The 21832-nt window shown below is 40.6% G+C and overlaps 1 protein-coding gene across 1 annotated transcript in view; it reads left to right on the top strand.

Moving 5' to 3' along the window:
• Positions 1-21360, top strand: part of unc5ca (unc-5 netrin receptor Ca) — a 397363-nt gene extending 376003 nt beyond the window's left edge. The window contains exons 12-17 of the mRNA XM_055224198.1: positions 4830-4998; positions 10980-11213; positions 14295-14444; positions 15688-15852; positions 18500-18678; positions 21198-21360. Coding sequence (XP_055080173.1) covers positions 4830-4998; positions 10980-11213; positions 14295-14444; positions 15688-15852; positions 18500-18678; positions 21198-21360 — 1060 coding nt within the window. The remainder of the gene's footprint in view (positions 1-4829; positions 4999-10979; positions 11214-14294; positions 14445-15687; positions 15853-18499; positions 18679-21197) is intronic.
• Positions 21361-21832: the final 472 nt, after the last annotated feature.

The following is a 21832-nucleotide window of genomic DNA, read 5'->3' as shown; positions in this document are numbered from 1 at the left end:
TTCAGAACTACTAGACTACTACTACTACTACTACTACTACTTTAGTTCCAGGTTTAGTCCCAATTTTAATGTGGTGTGTCTGCTAGTTTGAATGCACCCTCAGCTCATGAATAAAAATTTGAGCTAATTAAATAGTTTATATTAAATAATTAAGGCCTCAAGACTGAACCTTGTGGGACTACCTAAAAGAGTCCTATATTTTAACTCTGGTTCTAGTTGTAGTTCAGAACTACTAGACTACTACTACTACTACTACTACTACTACTACTACTGCTACTACTACTACTGCTACTACTACTTTAGTTTGGGGTTTAGTTCCAGTTTTTGTATAGTGTCTCTGCTAATTTGAATGCACCCTCAGCTCATAAAGAAAAAAAAAATATATAACATTTAAATAGAGATTAAATAATTAAGGCCCCAAGACTGAACCTTGTGGGACTCCCTACATCAGTCCAATAGTTTAACTCTTGTTGTGACTTTCACTTTGAGGTTCAGATTAGGACAGGGTGGCCATAACCTCTCATTATTATGCAAAAATGTGCTCGTCACCTGCTTCACCTGTGGTATGGTAATGTATGCTAAGGCCACCCCGCCCCACAGAGGGCGCTGTGGGTCAGCGAGCACACACACACACACGGAGCACCTGGGGAGTAAAAGGCTAAGAGTCAATGTATTATGAATACTAAGTGTTTTGTGAGTCTCGAATAACCAGCTTCAAGTTTCCTCTCGCAAAGTAAACGAAATAAATCAATTTGGACCAGACAAGAGTTATTGCTCTTCACACGGAGCACAATGGAAGCTTATATATTATTTATGAAGAATATTCCAGGGTGTTTTTACCGTGGAAGTATAATACGATCTGTAGATGAACCAAACATGCCGTCGTGTGAATACTGATCTAATGCTGCCGATCGTGTGACCATAGCAACTTGCACCATGTGATCGATTCTGTCCAATCAGAGCGATAGCTGCTAAAGGCTAAATCTTACAAAGCTAAATTTTAGGCACTTTGAGGTTTTAAAAATTCAAATTCTAGTTCATGTTTTGTCAGAAGAATCTCTATAGAATCTGACCATCGTGAAAGCTCTGGATGCCCCGTCAGTCGAACACGGGCCGTTTGAATTACCCAAAATGCATTGTGCTCTACGGGAGAATAGACCTGGTACAATAATTACGATATCAACGACTTATACTCCGGAGCGACTTATACTGCGGTGCGACTTATACTCCAGAGCGACTTATACTCCAGAGCGACTTATACTCCGGAGCGACTTATACTCCACTTATACTCCAGAGCGACTTATACTCCGGCGCGACTTATACTCCGGTGCGACGTAGATTCCGGAGCGACTTATACTCCTGAGCGATTTATACTCCGGAGCGACTTATACTCCAGTGTGACTTATACTCCGTAAAATAACTTCAGTGGCTAATTATGTGTTCGTTCTGATATTTATTTGTTGCAGTTCAGGTCTATTTTAAAGTGTTTTCGTGGGATTACGTTGCATTACTCTTACTCTCAGTGGTATTAAGTATTTTGAACATTACTCACACGGTAAACAGTCACATTTTTATAGCACTTTTCCACCTTAAAGACACTCAAAGCACTTTCAGACACTGAGGACAAGGGCGGTTAAGTGTCTTTCCCAAGGAACTTCATCATTATCATTTATCGCAATACATCGTCCTCCAAAACGCGTTATCGTGACAGGTCTTTAAGCCGCTTTCCGGATTGAATTTGCTCCACCGTTTTTGTCATTTCCTCCTGCAGAGTCGTCTTTCAGGCTTCCTCGCACCCGTCCACTTCCATTCTGCTTTTTATTTTGATACTTTTCATGTCTGTCTCCTCAATTTTCCTCACAATTACCCCTCTTCTTCTTCCACGACTGCGTCTCTAGAGAGTTTTATCCCAGCTATTCGTCGTTGTTTGTATCGATCAATACCAGTCAATGACAATTAGGCTCCCCCCTCCTTGCGTTTCTATAAAGATCAACCCTATTTTCAGTGCGCCGATCGATAATACGCAAGCAAAAATCACATGAGATTATCGACTTATTTTAAACAAGCTACAGTGTCGTTGGAGCTGGTTCATTATGTTTCAACATGGCTGCTCATTTGAAACGCACATGTATGTAAGCTAACACTGCGGCACGGACAGTGACGTCAAAAAAAACATGCGCCACTGGTGATTTTCTATAATATTTTGCTCTAGTTGTGAAAGCGGTGCGTTCATGGGTCTATAATAGCGTAGGGAAAGAGATCGATATTACTGAGGTCCACTGAAGGACACTGCTCTTACATGTGTTTAAATCAACAGACGCAGGACAACGGAAGAACGGCTTTGTCGGTGTCTGATTATAGACCAGGGGCGTGCAAAAATATCAAAACGTCGCTGTATCGTATAATTTAATTTAATGATACAGAATTGATATCATAGGCGGCTGTATCTTTTATCTTTTTTGTATATTTTACCATATAATTCCGTCGCAGCACTACATTTGTGTGGCTGTTTAGAGGAAAGAAACGTGTTTGTGCAGAACATTTGACATTTCCTTCACAGTTTTGTTGATTTAAACAGGTGTGTTTCATATGAACTTCACACACACACTGGTTTAACACACACTTTAGTCTCACAGTTGTTTTAGTGGATCTGACATTAAACTGCACATGTCTCTGTGTAAATGTAAATGTTCATTCATCTGCAGTAAAAAGACGATAAATCCACCAGTGATGTTTATATTTTTGTTGATCATTAAGGGTCACGGAAGCTTTTATTTTTCACTGAATCGAAAAAAGTCCTATATCGAGACGTGTATCGTATCGTGGCCTGTGTATCGAGGTCTGTATCGTATCGGTCTTATTATAGAACGTGCAGGACGCGTTGAGGAGCAGTGGAAAAACTCTGAAATCGTCTGTGTGACATTTGTGTTTAAACGTCCTGTACTACGCAGAATTGACTCTTGTGTTAGACTGTTACCTCAAAAAAAAAAAAAAAAAAAAAAACAGACCTGGGGTTGTGTTTGTTTCATTCACACATGTTTGAATCACCCTGAATTTTTAGTCTGTCACATCTCCAAAGCTCAAAACGCTCCGTTCCACCTTGTGATGTCATCAAGTGGTAGTTTTCCAGTTAACTCCTCCTCCTTTTATTTTTAGTTCCGTCGAAATTGGAAATCCCAGGTCTGAAATGATCCAAATGATTCTATAAATGAAGGTGTGTGGAGTTTAAAAACACAGCGGAGCACTTCCTGTACCACCACATGATGACATCACAAGGTGGAACAGAGTGTTTTCAGTTTGAGAGAAGAACTCAGCCTAAATCTGCAGGTTTGTGTGTTGAACATGTGAGAATGAAACAAAAAAAACACAACTCCAGGTCTGTGTGTGACGAGGAAACTACATTAGAACAAATCAGAGAATAATTTAATATTTGTTCCTTTAAACTGAGAGAGACTTTTACATGATCAATTATTTAGGCTTTTAAAAAACAATTTCTGACCTTGGCATTTCCATGTTTTGTTGTCTTATGATGCACCAATTATTGAGCAGAGCTTTTAGTCCTGTTTTTAAAATGTTCCTTTATCAGAAACCTACTTTGTGCCATTGCAATCCTGTAAATTTAGTGCAACATTCAGATAAATATTTTTACATGGAATATTTTCATGACATTAATTAATTATAATAAAAGGGCCCATATTATGCTATTTTCTGATTTATGTCATAATGTTGTTTCCTCATTCATTTTATTCATACATGTTTTTTGGTTTTTTTTAATCACATTTTTTATTTTAGTATTGATCCCCCCATAAAGACAAAATAAATAAATAAATAAAGACAAAATAAATAAATAAATAAAGACAAAATAAATAAAGACAAAATAAATAAATAAATAAGTAAATAAATAAATAAATAAATAAAAACAAAATAAATAAATAAATAAGTAAATAAATAAATAAATAAATAAGCATATAGAAATAATACAATGAACACAGTGATTAATAATATTATAAATAATATAAAAAGGAAAATAATAAAAGTAATCCTGTCCAGGTTTTCATTCCTTCATTTGGATCATTTCAATCCCTGGAATTGCCTACTGAAGTAAAGGTAGTGGAAATCTACCACTTGATGACATCACGAGGTGGAACGTCGCATTTCGAGCTTTGTAGATGTGACAGATTAATAATAAAGTGTGACTCAAACATGTGTGAATGAAACAAAACACAACTCCAGAGTGTTTTTGAGAAGAGAACAGCTTTAGAACATGATTTAACACACTGAGACTCATGAGCAAACAACAACACGGATGTAAATTTCTATCCTTTTTCTAGTTTTGGGGATTTAGAAACTCATTTTTAAGAAGCTGTAGTAATTCAGACCAATTCTAAGGTGGAGATTCTCTGCTTCAACTGAACATGATCACACTATATGAAGCAGAGGTGGGTGGAATAGTCAAATATTATACTCAAGTTATAGTAAAGTTACTTAAAAATACTATAATTGAAAAACACTTTGGCAAAACGACTGCTGGAGTAAAAGCAATTACTGTATTTTTTAGTATAAGTCGCACTGGAGTATAAGTCGCACACGCCAAAAAATGCATAATAATGAAGAAAAAAACATATATTCCACATATAGGAAAGAGGAACCACAACTTTTACTTCAAGTAGAGTGAAGTACTGCCACATTATTTGATATACAAGTACAGTGTCTGAAAACTACTCCGAGAAGTACATTTTCTTTTAAAAGTTACACCTCTGATATAAAGTGGACATTATGAGTATCCCGAACGTGCCTCCTTCATTTGACCCTCTCCCCTCTCGTTCCAGACCCCCCGTGGAGGACATCCAGACCGTCCTGAGTCCTGTGGTGAGCTGCGGCCCCCCGGGAGCCCTCCTGACCCGGCCAGTGATCCTCACCGTCCACCACTGCGCCGACAGCGTGCAGCAGGACTGGCTCATCCAGCTCAAGAGCCAGATGGCCATGGGCGAGTGGGAGGTGGGTACGGAGGTGGCGTTAGGTTCCCCGGGGAAGACCGACGCTGACAGACAGACTCGGGGTTTTTGGGCCAGTTGGCTTCGTGCGCGACAGCAGCTAGCTCACGGTTAGCGTCATCACTTCCGGGCATATTAAACACCTAATAAACATGAGTAATTTAATCCATAGAACAACCAGATCGTCTTTATTTAAACTTTATATTTTTGTATTTATTTTCTATTTCCGGTTTTAATAAATGTTAGCATTAGCTTTGGGACACAGCGAGCTAACCAACATGTCGCCGCGCGCACAGCTGAGACTGAACCATCGTGTTATTGGACCAAACTGACTGAAATGTGCATTAAACTTCATCAAATCTTAAGTCTTGTTGCTAAGAAATACCTTGAAATCCGCACATTCGACGTTGCCTCTCCACAGATCTGACCTGTAACTGTGTCTCTACGGCGAGGTAGTTTAAAGCTGCACTGCGGGACATTTACGGCAAAGCAATAACATCCCCGCAGATGAGCAGGGGGCCGTTCTTCTGGCAGAAAAGTTCCATAGGTCATCTTTAAGTCCGTGACATCAGGCCGGGTGTGCGTTGCTCAAAGGCTCAAAGGCCGTCGCTGAAAATAGTTGAATAGTGTGAATGGAGTGAATGGCTGGAGATAAGCAGACGGCGGCAGAGGAGGCGGAGAGATTAGCACGCTGGGATTGGACACACTTCACACAATGGCATTAGAAATATGATATACGAATACTGCAATATCAAAACAACTGCGTTATGTAACGTCAGCACTGCTCTCACTCAGATAAAAACTACTTTGAAGACAGCAGCTATTGTTTTTAGCCTCATTCACACTACACTTCACTTCCCAACGCATCAGCAGAGGCCAAGTTTATGTACTTCTGCAATGTGTACTATATGTACTATGTATATAATGTGTCTACACTGTGTACTTTGTCCTTTCAGTGACTCTTGGCAATGGTTATTGTATTTTCCAGACTATACGTCGCTCTGGAGTATAAGTCGCACCAGTGGAAAAATGTATAATAATGAAGAAAGAATCATATATAAGTCGCATTTTTGGGGGAAATTAATTTTACAAAATCTGAGACCAAGAACAGACATTTTATCTTTAAAGTCAAGTTCTAATAATAATAATAAAATGTGGAACAACAGGCTGAATATCAGTACATCACGCTAACGTAACACATTTATATTTATTCAGCTCCATGAAGCACAGACAGAACTGAACATGTGTCTGGTTTGTTAACGTAAGATATTAACAGTTAATCAGATAAATAAAGCACAAAAAAAACAAACAAGTTTACTCCAGAGGAAGATGAAGCAATAACCAAGATGTGACATTATATAGTTGAATAAATTCACATATACGTCTCATCTGAGTATAAGTCACACCCCCGACAAACTATGACAAAAGTGACACTTATAGTCCAGAAAATACTGTACTTGATTAATAAAGTGTTGGATTTATACCACACTGTTCATGATCCCAGAACACGTCACAGAGCAGTGTTCACTCACTCCACACTCAGTGGTGTAAGTCACTGTTGTAGCCGCAGCTGCCCTGAGACAGACTGACTTAAGTGAGGCTGTCAGTCTGCACCATCGGCCCGTCCGAACACCACCTACGCACTCACAGACACAGTATGAGTTTTTTCCACTTTTGTCTCACGTGGTTTTCTCCGTGGGCTCCTGTCCAACCAGGTCCAGTCTGAGATCTGACCAGATCAGGCTTTGACGTCCCCGCACGGCCGCTGTCCAAGGACAAATCAAGTTTGACTAAAATCCAGATCCAATAATCCAGTCATTGTCTGTGGTCAGTGGTCAGTCTGGGTCTTTAAACGCTCCGTCGTCTCAGTGGTTTGGAGCAGAGTCTTCATCAGTCTGTTATGGTGGTTTTGTTGCACTAAAAAACATGCACCTTACTGAGAAATGACTTGCCTCTCCACAGACCTGACTCGCTATTTGGCCTGTTATTGGACAACAGCTAACAGCAACTAGCATTTTAACACACACTTCCTGATTATCAGACCATACAAAGCTTTATAACTAGGCTCAAACAGCATGCAGCGGACTTATTTTTAATTGGCTCCTGATTGGCTCTTTGGTTGCTATGATACTCACGGTCGGAATTACTCAAGTTCTTTATACAGTCTGTGGTCTGGTGGAACATGTATCTATGTCTTTGGAAAAAAACAGCTCAAACAAAACTAATTAAGGTCAGACTGACGGGATATGAACAACAAATAGTAAAAATAATAATATGGACTCACTTTCTGAAGGACGTGAACGACTGTAGAGACGGTCTGAAGTTGGACAGGACGGAGGGAGCGACTGTCCCAAACACGAATGGATGGATTCTGATTGGTTGAGACTCGCAAGGTTGATCACTGATTGGTTAAGATGGTCACTGGGCTTGAATGTCTGAATAATAATAACGAAAAAAATATCGAAAACCTAATGACTAAACGAGGAACGTCATGAACAAATTAAAAACAACACACATGATTATGAATAAAATGACACTTTTGTTAACGTCAGTGAGCTTCAAAACAACAAACACACACAGTGGACTTAGTATCTGTACTCGGACGAGAAAAAAAAATACAAAAATCCATGAGAAAAAATCTGTTTATGGTCAGGAAATGATTGAAAGCTGTTTTATTACGTCAAGTTATTACGTTAGCGAGTCAAATTGAATCAAATCCACACTGATGATGGATTCGTGAGTGGCCCGTCGTCTTCCGCGGTGCGTTATCTGAACCCTCGGATACAACGCAAACCCGATTCCCGCTTTGATACGTCTCCGTCTCACCGCGTCGGCACCGAACTCCAGCGTCAGCGCGTCTGCCGGAGCGTTTCTGTACAAATAGCACTTAGACGTGGAGCGGCAGTGCGGTGGGACTCTGCAGACTCCTCTCTGCTTACTCAGACCTGTTCACATTAGGGAAATGAGTTCGGCTAACAGTCCACTCGCTAATGCTAATGAACTCGGACTAGCTTAATGCGCTGTTCATTTGTAAACAGCGGCTTTAGCGCGGGCCCGGACACAGTAAACACGGAGGAGGTGAAAACGCAGCGGAGAGAGAGGGTGTAAAACTGGGAATGGACTCAATACTCAATAACACTGAAAGCATCGTTTTTGTTGTTTGAAAGGAACATAAACTTATAGAATGTGAGTTTTACAGATGGAACAACTGATCAGAGTCTGCGCGCGTAAAGAGAGAAAGTACAGGGGCAAAAAGCGTCTTTAAACGTGTACGGCGTAACTTTTCTTGTGGAGGATTTGCCACTTTGCTCCGCCTGGAATGCTCCTTAGTTTGTCTGTTTATATAAATGGACATAGCTAACCTGCTAGCCAACGCGTTACAAACAGGAAGTGATCGTGGGCGCACGTCTGGCTCCATCGAATCTGGCTCCAATTCACTTTCTATAGAAAAACTGTCGGCCTTTTCTCTGGACCTGCTGCTGTCGGACTCATTTTGGTCTTAAATGTTCATATTTTATTTCACTATTGTGTCTGTAAATCAAGATATGAACATTAAAAACAGACAAATCAGACGACTTCTTTCCCCGAGGTCGCTCCAGCTAGCGTTAGCAACAGGTTTGATTGACAGCGTTGCTAAGGGGTGTTACCTTCAAAAGCCTCGCTCCGGATTGGCTCTTTGGAATAATTGTAAAAAAAATAAAGCTGAGGGTTATTTTTAGAACATAACTCCCGCCGTAAACTAGGGGCCACAGTATTGATCAGATCAGTGGAGAGGCGACCCCGCTCTCAGCAAACGCAGCTGCGCACTAAAGGATTTTAAAACAGATTGTAAGGCCAGGGTTTTTTTTAAATTCAAGCAGATTTACGAACACAATTAAGCTCGAAAAGTTCTTCTGTTTCCACTTTTTCTCGGGTCACACTTTCAAACCCTCCAATGGTAAGAATCGACATGGAGCGCGTGCAGACGGCGCCAGGTTCTGTTGCCTAGTGACAACTTTCAAACTGCAGAAATAGCGCAGAGGGCACAAACGGAGCATGTGTAAACTTTTTCATTTATCATCAGACGCTTACACTGACGGTAACAGGCTCCTGACCTCCAGATCACACTGTGGAGTGAACATACGGCTCCTGTCGTTAAAAGCCACGAGCTGCAGCCAATAAAGTGCAGAAAGAACCGATAATTATCCACAGAAGTGCTCTGTCCTGCCCTCCACAGCTCAAATCGCACTTCGCTACATAAACATGGCAAAAAAGAAACTGTACACGTGATAAATACTGAGCTTTTGTGCATTAATCCGATATTGTGATTATTGTGAGACGTCTTACTCAACGTTATATCGGCATAAAAACAGCTGTAATTAAAGAAAAATACACCATAGATCTGTTTAATACTGTACTGTGGAACATTCAAGGAAAAGTAATAACATCTCCATGGAGACAAACAGGTGGTGAAATCTAGAGATGCGCCAGGAGACAAACTAACATTCATCTGTACAGGCCTATGTTTGATTGTGTTTGATAGTAAAGTTTACGTCAGTACGTCACCGGCGCAATTAACGTGTAACCTGACACCGCCCACGCACGCCACATCAGCCCGTTACAACCAAACGGAGCCAAAAAGGAGCGACGTGGAGACGGAGGATCAAGTATTATTTTGTTTTGAAAGAAAAGTGCAGCTGGTTCATTATGTCTGTTTCCCAGCACGTTTTTCACTTCAGTAAAGTGACATTTATGGACGTGTTTTTACAGTGTATTTAATGTTTGTGGGTGTGGGGCGGTGAAATACAGAGCTCTGTCGTTTATCGAGGGGGTCATCATAAGTAAAACCCCTCACCACACACTTTATACACTTTTCTCACACACTCTTCCTTCGTCTTCCTTCTTCTTCTCCCTTCTTCTTCCTTTTTCTCTTTCTTTCTTTCTTTCTTTCTTTTTCTTTCTTTCTTTTTTCTTTTTTCTCTTTCTTTCTTTTTCTTTTTCTTTTTTCTCTTTCTTTCTTATTCTTTTTTTTCTTTCTTTTTATTTCTCTTTATCTTTCTTTCTTTTTCTGTCTTTCTTTTTTCTTTCTTTCTTTTTCTCTTTCTTTCTTTTTCTCTTTCTTTTTCTGTTTCTTTTTTCTTTCTTTCATTTTTCTCTTTCTTTTTCTTTCTCTTTTTCTTTCTTTCTTTTTCATTTTTCTCTGTCTTTCTTTTTTCTTTCTTTCATTTTTCTCTTTCTTTTTCTTTCTCTTTTTCTTTCTTTCTTTTTCATTTTTCTCTTTCTTTTTTGTTTTTCTCTTTCTTTTTTCTCTTTCTTTTTCGTTTTTCTCTTTCTTTTTTCTTTCTTTCTTTTTTCTCTTTCTTTTTCTTTTTCTTTCTTTCTTTTTCATTTTTCTCTTTCTTTCTTTTTTGTTTTTCTCTTTCTTTTTCATTTTCTCTTTCTTTCTTTTTCTCTTTCTTTTTCTGTCTTTCTTTTTTCTTTCTTTCTTTCTTTTTTCTTTCTTTCTTTTTTCTCTTTCTTTTTCTTTCTTTCTTTTTCGTTTTTCTTTTTCGTTTTTCTCTTTCTTTTTCTTTCTCTTTTTCTTTCTCTTTTTCTTTTTCTTTCTTTCTTTTTCTTTCTTTCTTTTTTGTTTTTCTTTCTTTTTCGTTTTTCTCTTTCTTTCTTTTTCTGTCTTTCTTTTTTCTTTCTTTCTTTCTCTTTTTCTTTCTTTCTTTTTCATTTTTCTCTTTCTTCCTTTCCCCTCACCACACACTTTATACACTTTTCTCACACAGGCGTTAACATTTTCTCACATTTCTCTCTCGTTTAAACTCTCTCAAAGTTCAAACCTTCGTAGGCGTCTTTGTCGGTGCAGAACGTTTCATCGACATTGTGGGTTTTGTCGGGGAGAAAACAAATCACAAACGTACAGCACTTCAGAGTCACACTGTTACAATTAAAACATGATAAAGTTCAGTTTTCCATATTAAAAACCTGTAACGTTTAACCGTGTCCCGTTTCCTTCAGGACGTGGTGGTGGTGGGCGAGGAGAACTTCACCACGCCCTGTTACGTGCAGATGGACCATGAGGCGTGCCACCTGCTCACAGAGACCTTAGGGACGTACTGCCTGGCCGGTCAGTCCCTGGTCCCCGCCGCCGCCAAGAGGCTGAAGCTGGCGGTGTTTGGCCCGGTGTCCTGCTCCACGCCGGATTACCACATCAGGGTCTACTGCCTGGACGACAACCAAGACGCACTCAAGGTAAGAGAAGGGCCGCGGGTCGACGGTGCCATTCCACCTCCTGCAGGTGAACGCTGTGGGTGTGTCCTTGGGCAAGACACTTCACCCGACTTTATTTTTTCTTCTGCGATGGATCAGACCTGGACGACTGAGGGTGATGTGAGAGTCGTGAAGGTGGAAAAGCGCCATATAAAAATGTGACTATTTAGCATCTTTGTGATATATACTGAGATTATAGAAGTTTATTGGCAAAAACAATCATTATTTATGTATTTATATATATATGTATATATATATATATATATATATATATATATATGTATTTATATATGTATTTCTCTTCACTAATTTATTTCTCTGTCAAGATAAGTGCAGACAGCTTATTTTTTTTTCATAATTCTGTTTGCAATTGCCAATTATTTTTGTGCAAACATCTGTTGTTCCTTTAAATTCAGTCATCTTTGGGTTTTCACAGTTTATTATTATTATTATTATTATTATTATTATTATTATTATTATTATTATTATTTTATTTTGTTTTTTTTATCATTATTATTATTATTTATTTTTTATCATTATTATTATTTATTTTTTATCATTATTATTATTATTTATTTTTTATCATTATTATTATGATTATTATTATTATTATTATTATATTTATTTTTATCATTATTATTATTATTATTTAGTTATTATTATTATTATTATTTATTTATTTAGTTAGTATCATTATTATTATTATCATTATTATTTATTTTTATCATTATTATTATTATTTATTTTTTATCATTATCATTATTATTATTTATTTTTTATCATTATTATTATTATTATTTTTATCATTATTATTATTATTATTATTTATTTTTTTATCATTATTATTATTATTTATTTTTATCATTATTATTATTATTTATTTTTATCATTATTATTATTATTTTGATCATTATTATTATTATTATTATTTATTTTTTATCATTATTATTATTATTATTATTTATTTTTATCATTATCATTATTATTATTATTATTATTATTATTATTATTATTATTATTATTATTATTATTATTATTATTATTATTATTATTGCTGTGACTTCTATAACATATTCACGCACTTTTATATCAAATCTGAAAAAATCTTGTAAATCTTTATAATTTTCAAAAACATTTTCCTCTTGCATTGTGGACAGTTTAGACGAGATGTTTTTGGAATAATAAAAATAATCCAACATTTCAAATATTTTAATTGCTGATTCAAGTTAGAGTTTTACAGATATTTCCTGTGTTTACTGCTTCACTTTAAATCTCTCTAGTCGCTCATAGAAGTGACATAATGCAGCTTGTGGAATCTGCGTTAGAAAGATGAATATTTGTGTTTTATTTGCCGCATCCTTGCACCTTACAATGCTCTTGGTTAATCTGCATTTCAATCACATTTTCACAGCCCTGAGGAGGCGTCTGCTCCAGTCTGCTCAGCTTTTGTGTTCCACCATTGAATTAGAAATCGTAAACAAAGCAGGGTCAAGCCAGTTTCACCAGGATTTGGAACCGTCTCGTTCTGCTGACACGTTGCAGTGACAGGAAGTGACTGAAGGGGGCGCTCGCGAAATGCAAACGTTAACAAACACGAGATAAATACAAAATTAAAACCACATATTTTCAGGAACCTGTGATCAATCCAAAAATGTGAGAGAGAGAGTGTGACTGAGACTGAAAAACTGTTGGCTAACGCTAATGCTAATGCTAATGCTAGCTTGTGGCTATAATCTTATCTGAGAGGGAGTTGTTTGACGGCACGAATCATCTCACCTGTTATAGTTTTAATTAAGTTTGTTCTTGGTCAGATTGTGTTAAAACAAAGCTCAGATTAAAGTTTGACTTGACTAACAGACCTGCAGACAGAGTAGAGCCTCCAGTTAGAAGGACGCGTTCAGAAAATGCACACGGTACCAAACACGACAAGTTAAAAACTCAAGAAAAAAAACACAAAATGGATTTAAACCACATATTTCTCATCAATCCGAGCTCATGGTCCTGTTCAGGAGTTTGATTTTACACAAAAAGCTGAGAGCGACGGACAGAAAAAACTGTTGGCTAATGCTAATGCTAATGCTAATGCTAGCTTGTGGCTATAATGTTACTTGAGAGGGACATATTTAACGGTACAAATCCTCTCACCTGTTGTAGTTTCCATTAAGTTTGTCCTTGGTCAGGTTGTGTTAAAATAGCTCAGATTAAAGTGTAACTTGACTAACAGACTTTTAGACAAGCAGGTGCAGTTACGGCTCAGATCTGTCGAAAGGCGAGCCCAGGCACAATAAGAACATGTGTTTTTCAAAGTATAAAAAAAAAAAAAAACTATAAAAATGCAAGACATGTTTAATCTCACGCTTCAACGCTGATATGTAGGAAAACAAGCAGACGGTGGACCCAGAAAAGTTACGTAATGCAGCTTTAATGCATGTTTTTCATAAAGTAACGGTGTTTTTTTTGTGTGTGTGTTGTGTGCTCTAATTGCATTGGCATTTCAAAGGAGCGCGTGAGGAGGAATGTTTACAGGTGTGTGGGAGGAATGGATCGCTGAGGGAAACCGTGGGAGGTGTTTCATATTTATAAAGCTCTTAAACACATGTCGCGTGGTCTTCAATACGTTTGGCGGATAAAATCGTAAAAAAAAATGTAATTAAAATGTACAGTGTGTGAATAACCAAACAAAATCCACAAATATTTAAACTCAGAACCATTCATTTGACCCGTTTGACCATCATTTTGGACAGTCGTTGTTTGCAGACGTTAAACTGCAAAACGTGGCTTGATACATGTGATTATTTGAATTAAAAAAATAAAAATTGAGTAAATTTGATTAAAGAAATATTATCCACCATTTTTTTTTCATTTTTTTTTTTTCAATTCAATTTTTCTTATTTTAAATATAAAAACATCCTGATAAATTGTCCTCAATCCAAATAATGTTGACTTACCGAGCCTGTACTTTTGGCGTGTTGAGTTCTGTGTCTCTGTTTTAGTTCTCCCTCTGTGTTTGTCGCTGACATATTTGATCCCATTTCTCATGAGTTTTCTCTCCGTGCGCTGCAGGAGGTGCTTCAGATGGAGACGCAGATGGGAGGAAAGCTCCTGGACGAGCCAAAGAGCCTCAGGTTTAAAGACAGCACCCACAACCTCAGACTGTCCATCCACGACGTGCCTCAGCCGCACTGGAAGAGCAAACTCATCGCTAAGTATCAGGTACAGCTAATACGAGCTAACAGCTAAGTATCAGGTACAGCTAATACGAGCTAACAGCTAAGTATCAGGTACGGCTAATACGAGCTAACAGCTAAGTATCAGGTACAGCTAATACGAGCTAACAGCTATCAGGTAGAGCTAATATGAGCTAACAGCTAAGTATCAGGTACAGCTAATACGAGCTAACAGCTAAGTATCAGGTACAGCTAATACGAGCTAACAGCTAAGTATCAGGTACAGCTAATACGAGCTAACAGCTAAGTATCAGGTACAGCTAATACGAGCTAACAGCTAAGTATCAGGTACAGCTAATACGAGCTAACAGCTAAGTATCAGGTACAGCTAATACGAGCTAACAGCTAAGTATCAGGTACGGCTAATACGAGCTAACAGCTAAGTATCAGGTAGAGCTATTACAAGCTAACAGCTAAGTATCAGGTACAGCTAATATGAGCTAACAGCTAAGTATCAGGTACAGCTAATACGAGCTAACAGCTAAGTATCAGGTAGAGCTATTACAAGCTAACAGCTAAGTATCAGGTACAGCTAATATGAGCTAACAGCTAAGTATCAGGTACAGCTAATACGAGCTAACAGCTAAGTATCAGGTAGAGCTAATATGAGCTAACAGCTACACACCAGGTAGAGCTAATACAAGCTAACAGCTAAGTATCAGGTACAGCTAATATGAGCTAACTGCTACATATCAGGTAGAGCTAATACAAACTAACTGCTGAGTACCAGGTAATACAAGCTAATTACAAAGCACCAGGTAAGAGAAACACTGTATGAAGACATGGTATTTCAAGCTAACCAAAATACTGGCTAAACTATACAGATGTACTGCAAAAACAGACTCCTCATAACTCTAAGTAGCAGGTAATGCAAGCTAACCGCTATGTACCTGCTAACACAAGCATCTGCTCAGTGTCAGGTAAATCAAGCTAGCCTCTAAATACGAGCTAGTACAAGCTAAGTACCCGGTTTAAAATGGCCGTACCAAGCTAACCGCAGGAGGGAACACCAGGCGCCGCAGTGACGCAGCACTGACTCCTGTGGAAACTGCCATTGTGTCCTTAAGCAAGACACTTCACACACATTTCTATGAAGTTATAAAGTGATTTTGAGCATCTGGAGACAAACATAGTGAGTTATTTTAAAGTGATGTTAGCTTAAATGTTCACGTCCTCGCTGGTCTCTGTAGTATAAAACTAACCGTGATGTTTGTTTACTCGTGTTCCAGGAGATCCCGTTCTACCAGGTGTGGAGCGGCGGTCAGAGGAGCCTTCACTGCACCTTCACCCTGGAGAGACTCAGCTCCTGCTCCACAGATCTGAGCTGTAAACTGTGTGTGCGGCAGGTGGAGGGGGAGGGCCAGATCTTCAGCATCGCCACCACACTGCAGGAGGTCAGGCATAAAATAAAACTAAACCCACGGTGGGGGTTTGTCGAGCGCTCGTGTGTCAGAGGAGAAAGGTTCTGTGTCTGTGCAGATCTACACCAGGTCTATAGGAAAAAAATAAATAAAACATAAACAGACTTGATAAAGGAGGACAGGACGAGAGGGAGCGGAGAGAGGGCAGAGGAGGACGCACAGGCCTAAAGTCGAGTCAGAGTTTGGCTGTGCCCCTGTGCACCTCCTGCACCTCCTCCTCTAATCTATCATTCATGCAGGAGCGAGAGAGGGCACAGTGAACCAGTAAACTGAGAGACAGAGAGAGAAAGAAAGAGTGAGAGAGGCCTGAGGGAGGGTGGGAGAGAGAGGGCGCACAACACTGTACCACTAAACTGAGAGAGAGACAGGGAAAGAAAGAGACAGATGGACAGATGAAGAGGGAAAAGGAGCGTCCAAGAGTAGTTTTGTTTTTCAAACAGCATAAGAAAAAGAGATGAGCCAAGGTCAGTGTGAGTGAAGAGTAAAGCTGCTGTGAGAGTGCACTCTGTGGAGAGTGCACTCTGTGGAGAGTGCACTCTGTGGAGAGTGCACTCTGTGGAGAGAGCACTCTGTGGAGAGTACACTCTGAAGGGGGAGGGACTTAGCACAGAGAGCAAAGGGAGGTGAGTGTCAGAAACCAAAATGAAACTTCTTAAACATGTTCATATATTGTTTTGGCAGAATATATCATTTTCAAAAGAAGAGTAGGTGAAGAAGGAACCACACAAAAGTCTTTTCACACTTTTTCATGTGTTTTTCTTCTTTATTTATGTTGTAAATTCTCACTGAAGCATCAAAACGATGAATGACACATGTGGAATGTGTCAAACCAAAAATAAACTCAAAAATAACTCAAAAACTTGACCATAAACTCATTTTTTGACCATGGCTCAGCTGTGAAGTGAAAACCAAGACTTCATCCTGAGGCTCATTGAGAGGAGGACGAGGGTTTGAGCCGTCGATGAAGCAAAGACTCTGAGGATTCAATAAAAACACAAAATAAATACAAAAAATGTTGAGTTATTTCATAGTAAAAGCCAAAAGTAAATTCTGTCAACTGGACAAAAAGTGAGACTTAACTTTTCACCCATCTATAACTCCATCCCCAGACCCAAAGCAAACAAAGGAAACAAAGAAAACAATAGAGCGAGCCAGGAAAACTCCCAAACACACAGCACTTCAGAGTCACACTGAGATCCAAGAGTGATGTAATATAAATAAAATAAAGCAGAGAAAGAGCAGGTGTGTGTGTGTGTGTGTGTGTGTGTGACCTGCACCTCCACCTTCCCCTCCGCCCTGCTGTAAACTGCGCTCCAACCATCCGCTTTTGTTTATTCATCAGTTTGTTTCTCCGCTCACACTTCTGCTGAGCATCTGTTCCACCCACTCTCTCCTCACAGTCACTTTACATTAGTGTAAAATAGTGCACAGTGTGAGCGGGTACAGGAGTGAGCGACGGCGTGTGAGCGGGTACAGGAGTGAGTGACGCCTCAATCCATCCTGTGTGAGCGAGCGCTTCATAATCCAGTCTCTCCTCTTTGTGCCGAGCGGAGCAGTTAGACACCAGCCTTTAGTGCGACTGACAGGCCTCCTCCATTTATCATCCAGGAGGAGGAAGAGGAGGTGGAGGAGGAATAAACAGGCATCAGTCTCATCAGGAGAGAGAGGAGAAGAGAGGAGGGAGGAGGAAGAGGAGAGGAGGAGGTATACACAGGCATCAGTCTCATCTGGAGAGAGAGGAGAAGAGGTAGAGGAGGAGGAGGAGGTATAAACAGGCATCAGTCTCATCTGGAGAGAGGAGAGGAGGTAGAGGAGGAAGAGGAGGTATAAACAGGCATCAGTCTCATCTGGAGAGAGGAGAGGAGGTAGAGGAGGAAGAGGAGGTATACACAGGCATCAGTCTCATCAGGAGAAAGAGGAGAAGAGGTAGAGGAGGAGGAGGAGGTATAAACAGGCATCAGTCTCATCTGGAGAGAGAGGAGAGGAGGAGGAGAGGAGATAAGAGGGAAGAGAGAAGAGGAAAGGGAGGAGAAGTGGAGGAAGAGAAAGGAAGAGGAGAGGGGGAGGAGAGAGTGAGCAGAGAGAAGAGGGGGGAGTAGGAGAGGAGGAGGAGGAGGGAGCAGACTCCTAAACAGCCATCAGTCTGATCAGCAGAGGCAGCTCCTGGTGTCTGTGCCAGGAGAGTTTATTAGAGAGAGAAAGAGAGGAGGAGAGGAGGAGAGAGGGAGAGGAGGAGAGAGGGAGAAATAGGGGTCTATTATTATTATTAAAGAGCTTGTACCTGACTTTTATTTCTTGTAGATCAGGAAAACAGGTTTTACTCCAGACAGTGTAAACTTTTGTCTACAGTGTAATAAAAACAAATCCAAAACCATCAGGAGGCGACAGAAGGAGCAGCGTCAACATCGGACTGAGAGAAGAACACCTCCCTGCTCCTCTGCTCCTCCTCACATAGACTACAGTAGTTTAATGCCATAGTGTGGAACATTTCAGACAGAAGCAAAGCACTAGCCTAGTTGTGTGCAGGAGGTCCAGTGCATAGACACCTCCCTGATCACTGTCTCTGTGTGCAGGAGGTCCAGTGCATAGACACCTCCCTGATCACTGTCTCTGTGTGCAGGAGGTCCAGTGCATAGACACCTCCCTGATGGATCCCGCCAACAGCATCACGTCCCTCCAGGGCCCAGGAGCTTTCCGCATCCCCCTCTCCATCAGACAGAAGCTGTGTGGCAGCCTGGACGCCCCACAGACACGAGGCAACGACTGGAGGATCCTGGCACACAAACTCCACCTTGACAGGTAAACAAACTCCACCTCGACAGGTAAACAAGCTCCACCTCGACAGGTAAACACACTCCACCTTGACAGGTAAACAAACTCCACCTCGACAGGTAAACAAGCTCCACCTCGACAGGTAAACACACTCCACCTCGACAGGTAAACACACTCCACCTCGACAGGTAAACACACTCCACCTCGACAGGTAAACACACTCCACCTCGACAGGTAAACACACTCCACCTCGACAGGTAAACACACTCCACCTCGACAGGTAAACAAACTCCACCTCGACAGGTAAACAAACTCCACCTCGACAGGTAAACAAACTCCACCTCGACAGGTAAACAAACTCCACCTCGACAGGTAAACAAACTCCACCTCGACAGGTAAACAAACTCCACCTCGACAGGTAAAACACACTCCACCTCGACAGGTAAACACGCTCCACCTCGACAGGTAAACACGCTCCACCTCGACAGGTAAACAAACTCCACCTCGACAACTCCAAACTTCCCAACCGTCTACTGTTGTTGTTTCTTTTGGCAAGACACTCCACCGCAGATACAAACAAACAAGCATCATACTGTGTGTTTACTAACAAAACAACAAAGAACTAAGAAATATGTTCAGCTAGTTTGGTTTGTGAGTAGATCCACTGAAACATTAACAAACACGTGTTAAAACTGCAGTATGTAACTAATACTCCACCTGCTGATCTCCATGGCAACGTTTCTTTGTTCTTTTTGCCTGGTATGTTCCACAGTAAAGCATTAAACTAGTCTATCTTGTAGGTATTATCTTAGCTTAAAAAAACATTCATTCTAACTGTTGGCGGGGTCAGTTCTCCGTAGATCTGACCAGTACCTTGGCTTAGTGGCATCACCGACTCGTATAGAGATGGGATGATGTTAGAAAAGTTACACAGTGCTCCTTTACCTATGGATATAAACGTGTGTGAACTTGTCAGCGTGGAGTCGGTCGTAGGCGCGGCGAGGCGAGCGGCGGCCCGTTCTCACGTGTTAAAATCACATTGATGTACGGCTCCTCTGACTCGTGTTCAGGCGTGTCGTTTGTAACACTGAAGGCTTCATAAGTGCAGCGTTCACACAAAATGGCCGCCTGAGTAATGTTGCGTTCAGAGACGTTTATAAATGGAGGGGAAAATACAAACCGGCGCGGCTAATAGAGCTAATAATAATGATTAAGATGTCACGTTCAGGGGGCGGAGACAAACGCGGAGCGAGGCCGTAGATAAACTGTTGACTTTACTGTTACTTTGCCCGTTTGTTTCGTCATGTTCTCGCCAAACGTGGCACAAAAAGACTTCAGCGTAATAAGAAACACACTTGGAGTTGTTTTGTTTTTTGTTTTTTTGTGGTGGTAATGCCTAAAGTTCTGTCTGTGCTCAGCTGCTATTGTTTTAAACCGTCAGGTACATTAGATTAAAGCTATATCATGTACTTTTTCTGGCAGTTGGTCAATCTCCATGGAGAAGTTATGTTTTAGTCAGGAATATTCCACAGTATGGCATTCAACATGTCTTATTTAATGCAGTTTCTTCATGGAGATAAATGTGTTTAACGCCAAACTGTGGAACATTTTAGAAAAGCACAAACACGGTCATGGAGACGAGCTGAGAAAGTGAAACTATGATGTCATTATTCTATCGAAAAGTTTTTAAATAACGTCTGAATGTTCCATAATTATAAAATCTTTCTTAGAGGAACTAAAAAACAATCTACATTTGAACCTAAACTGTGTATGTGGAGTTTTACTGCTCAAACTTTAGCACAAATTTAGGTCAGTTTGGATCTTTCAAGTACTATGTGACATCACACAAGACTGCTACGACTGAGCTGATTATTGTTTCTGCGGGGGGGGGGCGGAGTTTGAAGTGCGGGCACCTGTTAGACCAGGGCTCAAACTCAAATTCACACTGGGCCAAAATTAAAAACTGAGACAAATTCTTGACTTCACCTGATGATGTTTAACCTTTTCATACGGAAAAAAAAAAAAAAAAAAGTTTAGTTTTGCTTAAACACAAAATCTGGAACAACTCAAGCTTCATATGAGAAATTAAAATTGAAATAAAAGACACATCTGTAGTATTCATTTATTATTTAAATAATTAAAACTAATGATGTTTCTCTTTGTAGTAATTAATTTGATCGAGGTGACCATTAGCTCGGTCGCTAATGAGTGTCAACAGAAAAAGAGGAGCGCTCGCCGGTCTCCATTACACACCAGCGTACCAGACCGTGATATACCGGCGGGCCAGCTCTAATGCACATTTGATATGATCTCATGGGCCAAATATAATTACACCATGGGCCAGATTTTGCCCCCGGGCCTGAGTTTGACATACATGCGTTAGACCGATCCCACTGTGCCTTACACCTCCAGAGTCCGCCCGTCCTCCCTCTTCACTCTCGTCTTTAGTCCTCAAGGCTCTGTCGATCAGTTCTGTTCAAATCGTGGTTGTGGGCGGAGTTTACGTGCGTACTTCCGCTTTAACGCTTGTATCTTTCTCCGTGCAGATATCTCAACTACTTCGCCACTAAGTCCAGTCCGACGGGCGTGATCCTGGACCTGTGGGAGGCGCAGCATTTCCCCGACGGAGACCTGAACGAGCTGGCCGCCGTGCTGGAGGAGATGGGTCGCCACGACAACAGCCTGGGCGCCGTGACGATGGACCACTGACGGCAGCATCCCCGGCGCGCCCTGGATACCGTCGCCGCGCCAACGACAGGACCGCGCGGCCGGACTCCACGTTAATTACGGACGAGCGGCGGTGCTGAGGGCGGGCGGGGGAGACAGAGGTGCCCCAGAGTCACCGTGGCGACGCAGCGGCCATGTAACGCGTGGCGCCTCCAACAATCAGGAAGTTTCACGCCTAAAGAACCTATTTGTTTTATGTGTTTTTTTACCGGAGAAAAGGGAAGAGGAAACGGAGGAATGAGAGGGAGACGAAGGTAACCTGAGTTTATCGGTCATTTACAACCAGAACCAGAACGAAGAGAACGCATTCATATTGATACTTTGCAGTGACATCGCGCTGGGGGGGTTCTGCGTGTATGTCTATGGCAGGATGTCCGGCGTGGTGACACAATCCACATGAGACGGTCTGAAAACTCAAACTACACATTTTCAGGAGCCAGTGATCGATCCAAGA

Source organism: Periophthalmus magnuspinnatus, chromosome 9 (assembly GCF_009829125.3).
Source record: "Periophthalmus magnuspinnatus isolate fPerMag1 chromosome 9, fPerMag1.2.pri, whole genome shotgun sequence".
In the NCBI taxonomy this organism is placed as follows: Eukaryota; Metazoa; Chordata; class Actinopteri; order Gobiiformes; family Gobiidae; genus Periophthalmus; species Periophthalmus magnuspinnatus.
This window is presented reverse-complemented; position numbering and strand designations above follow the sequence as displayed.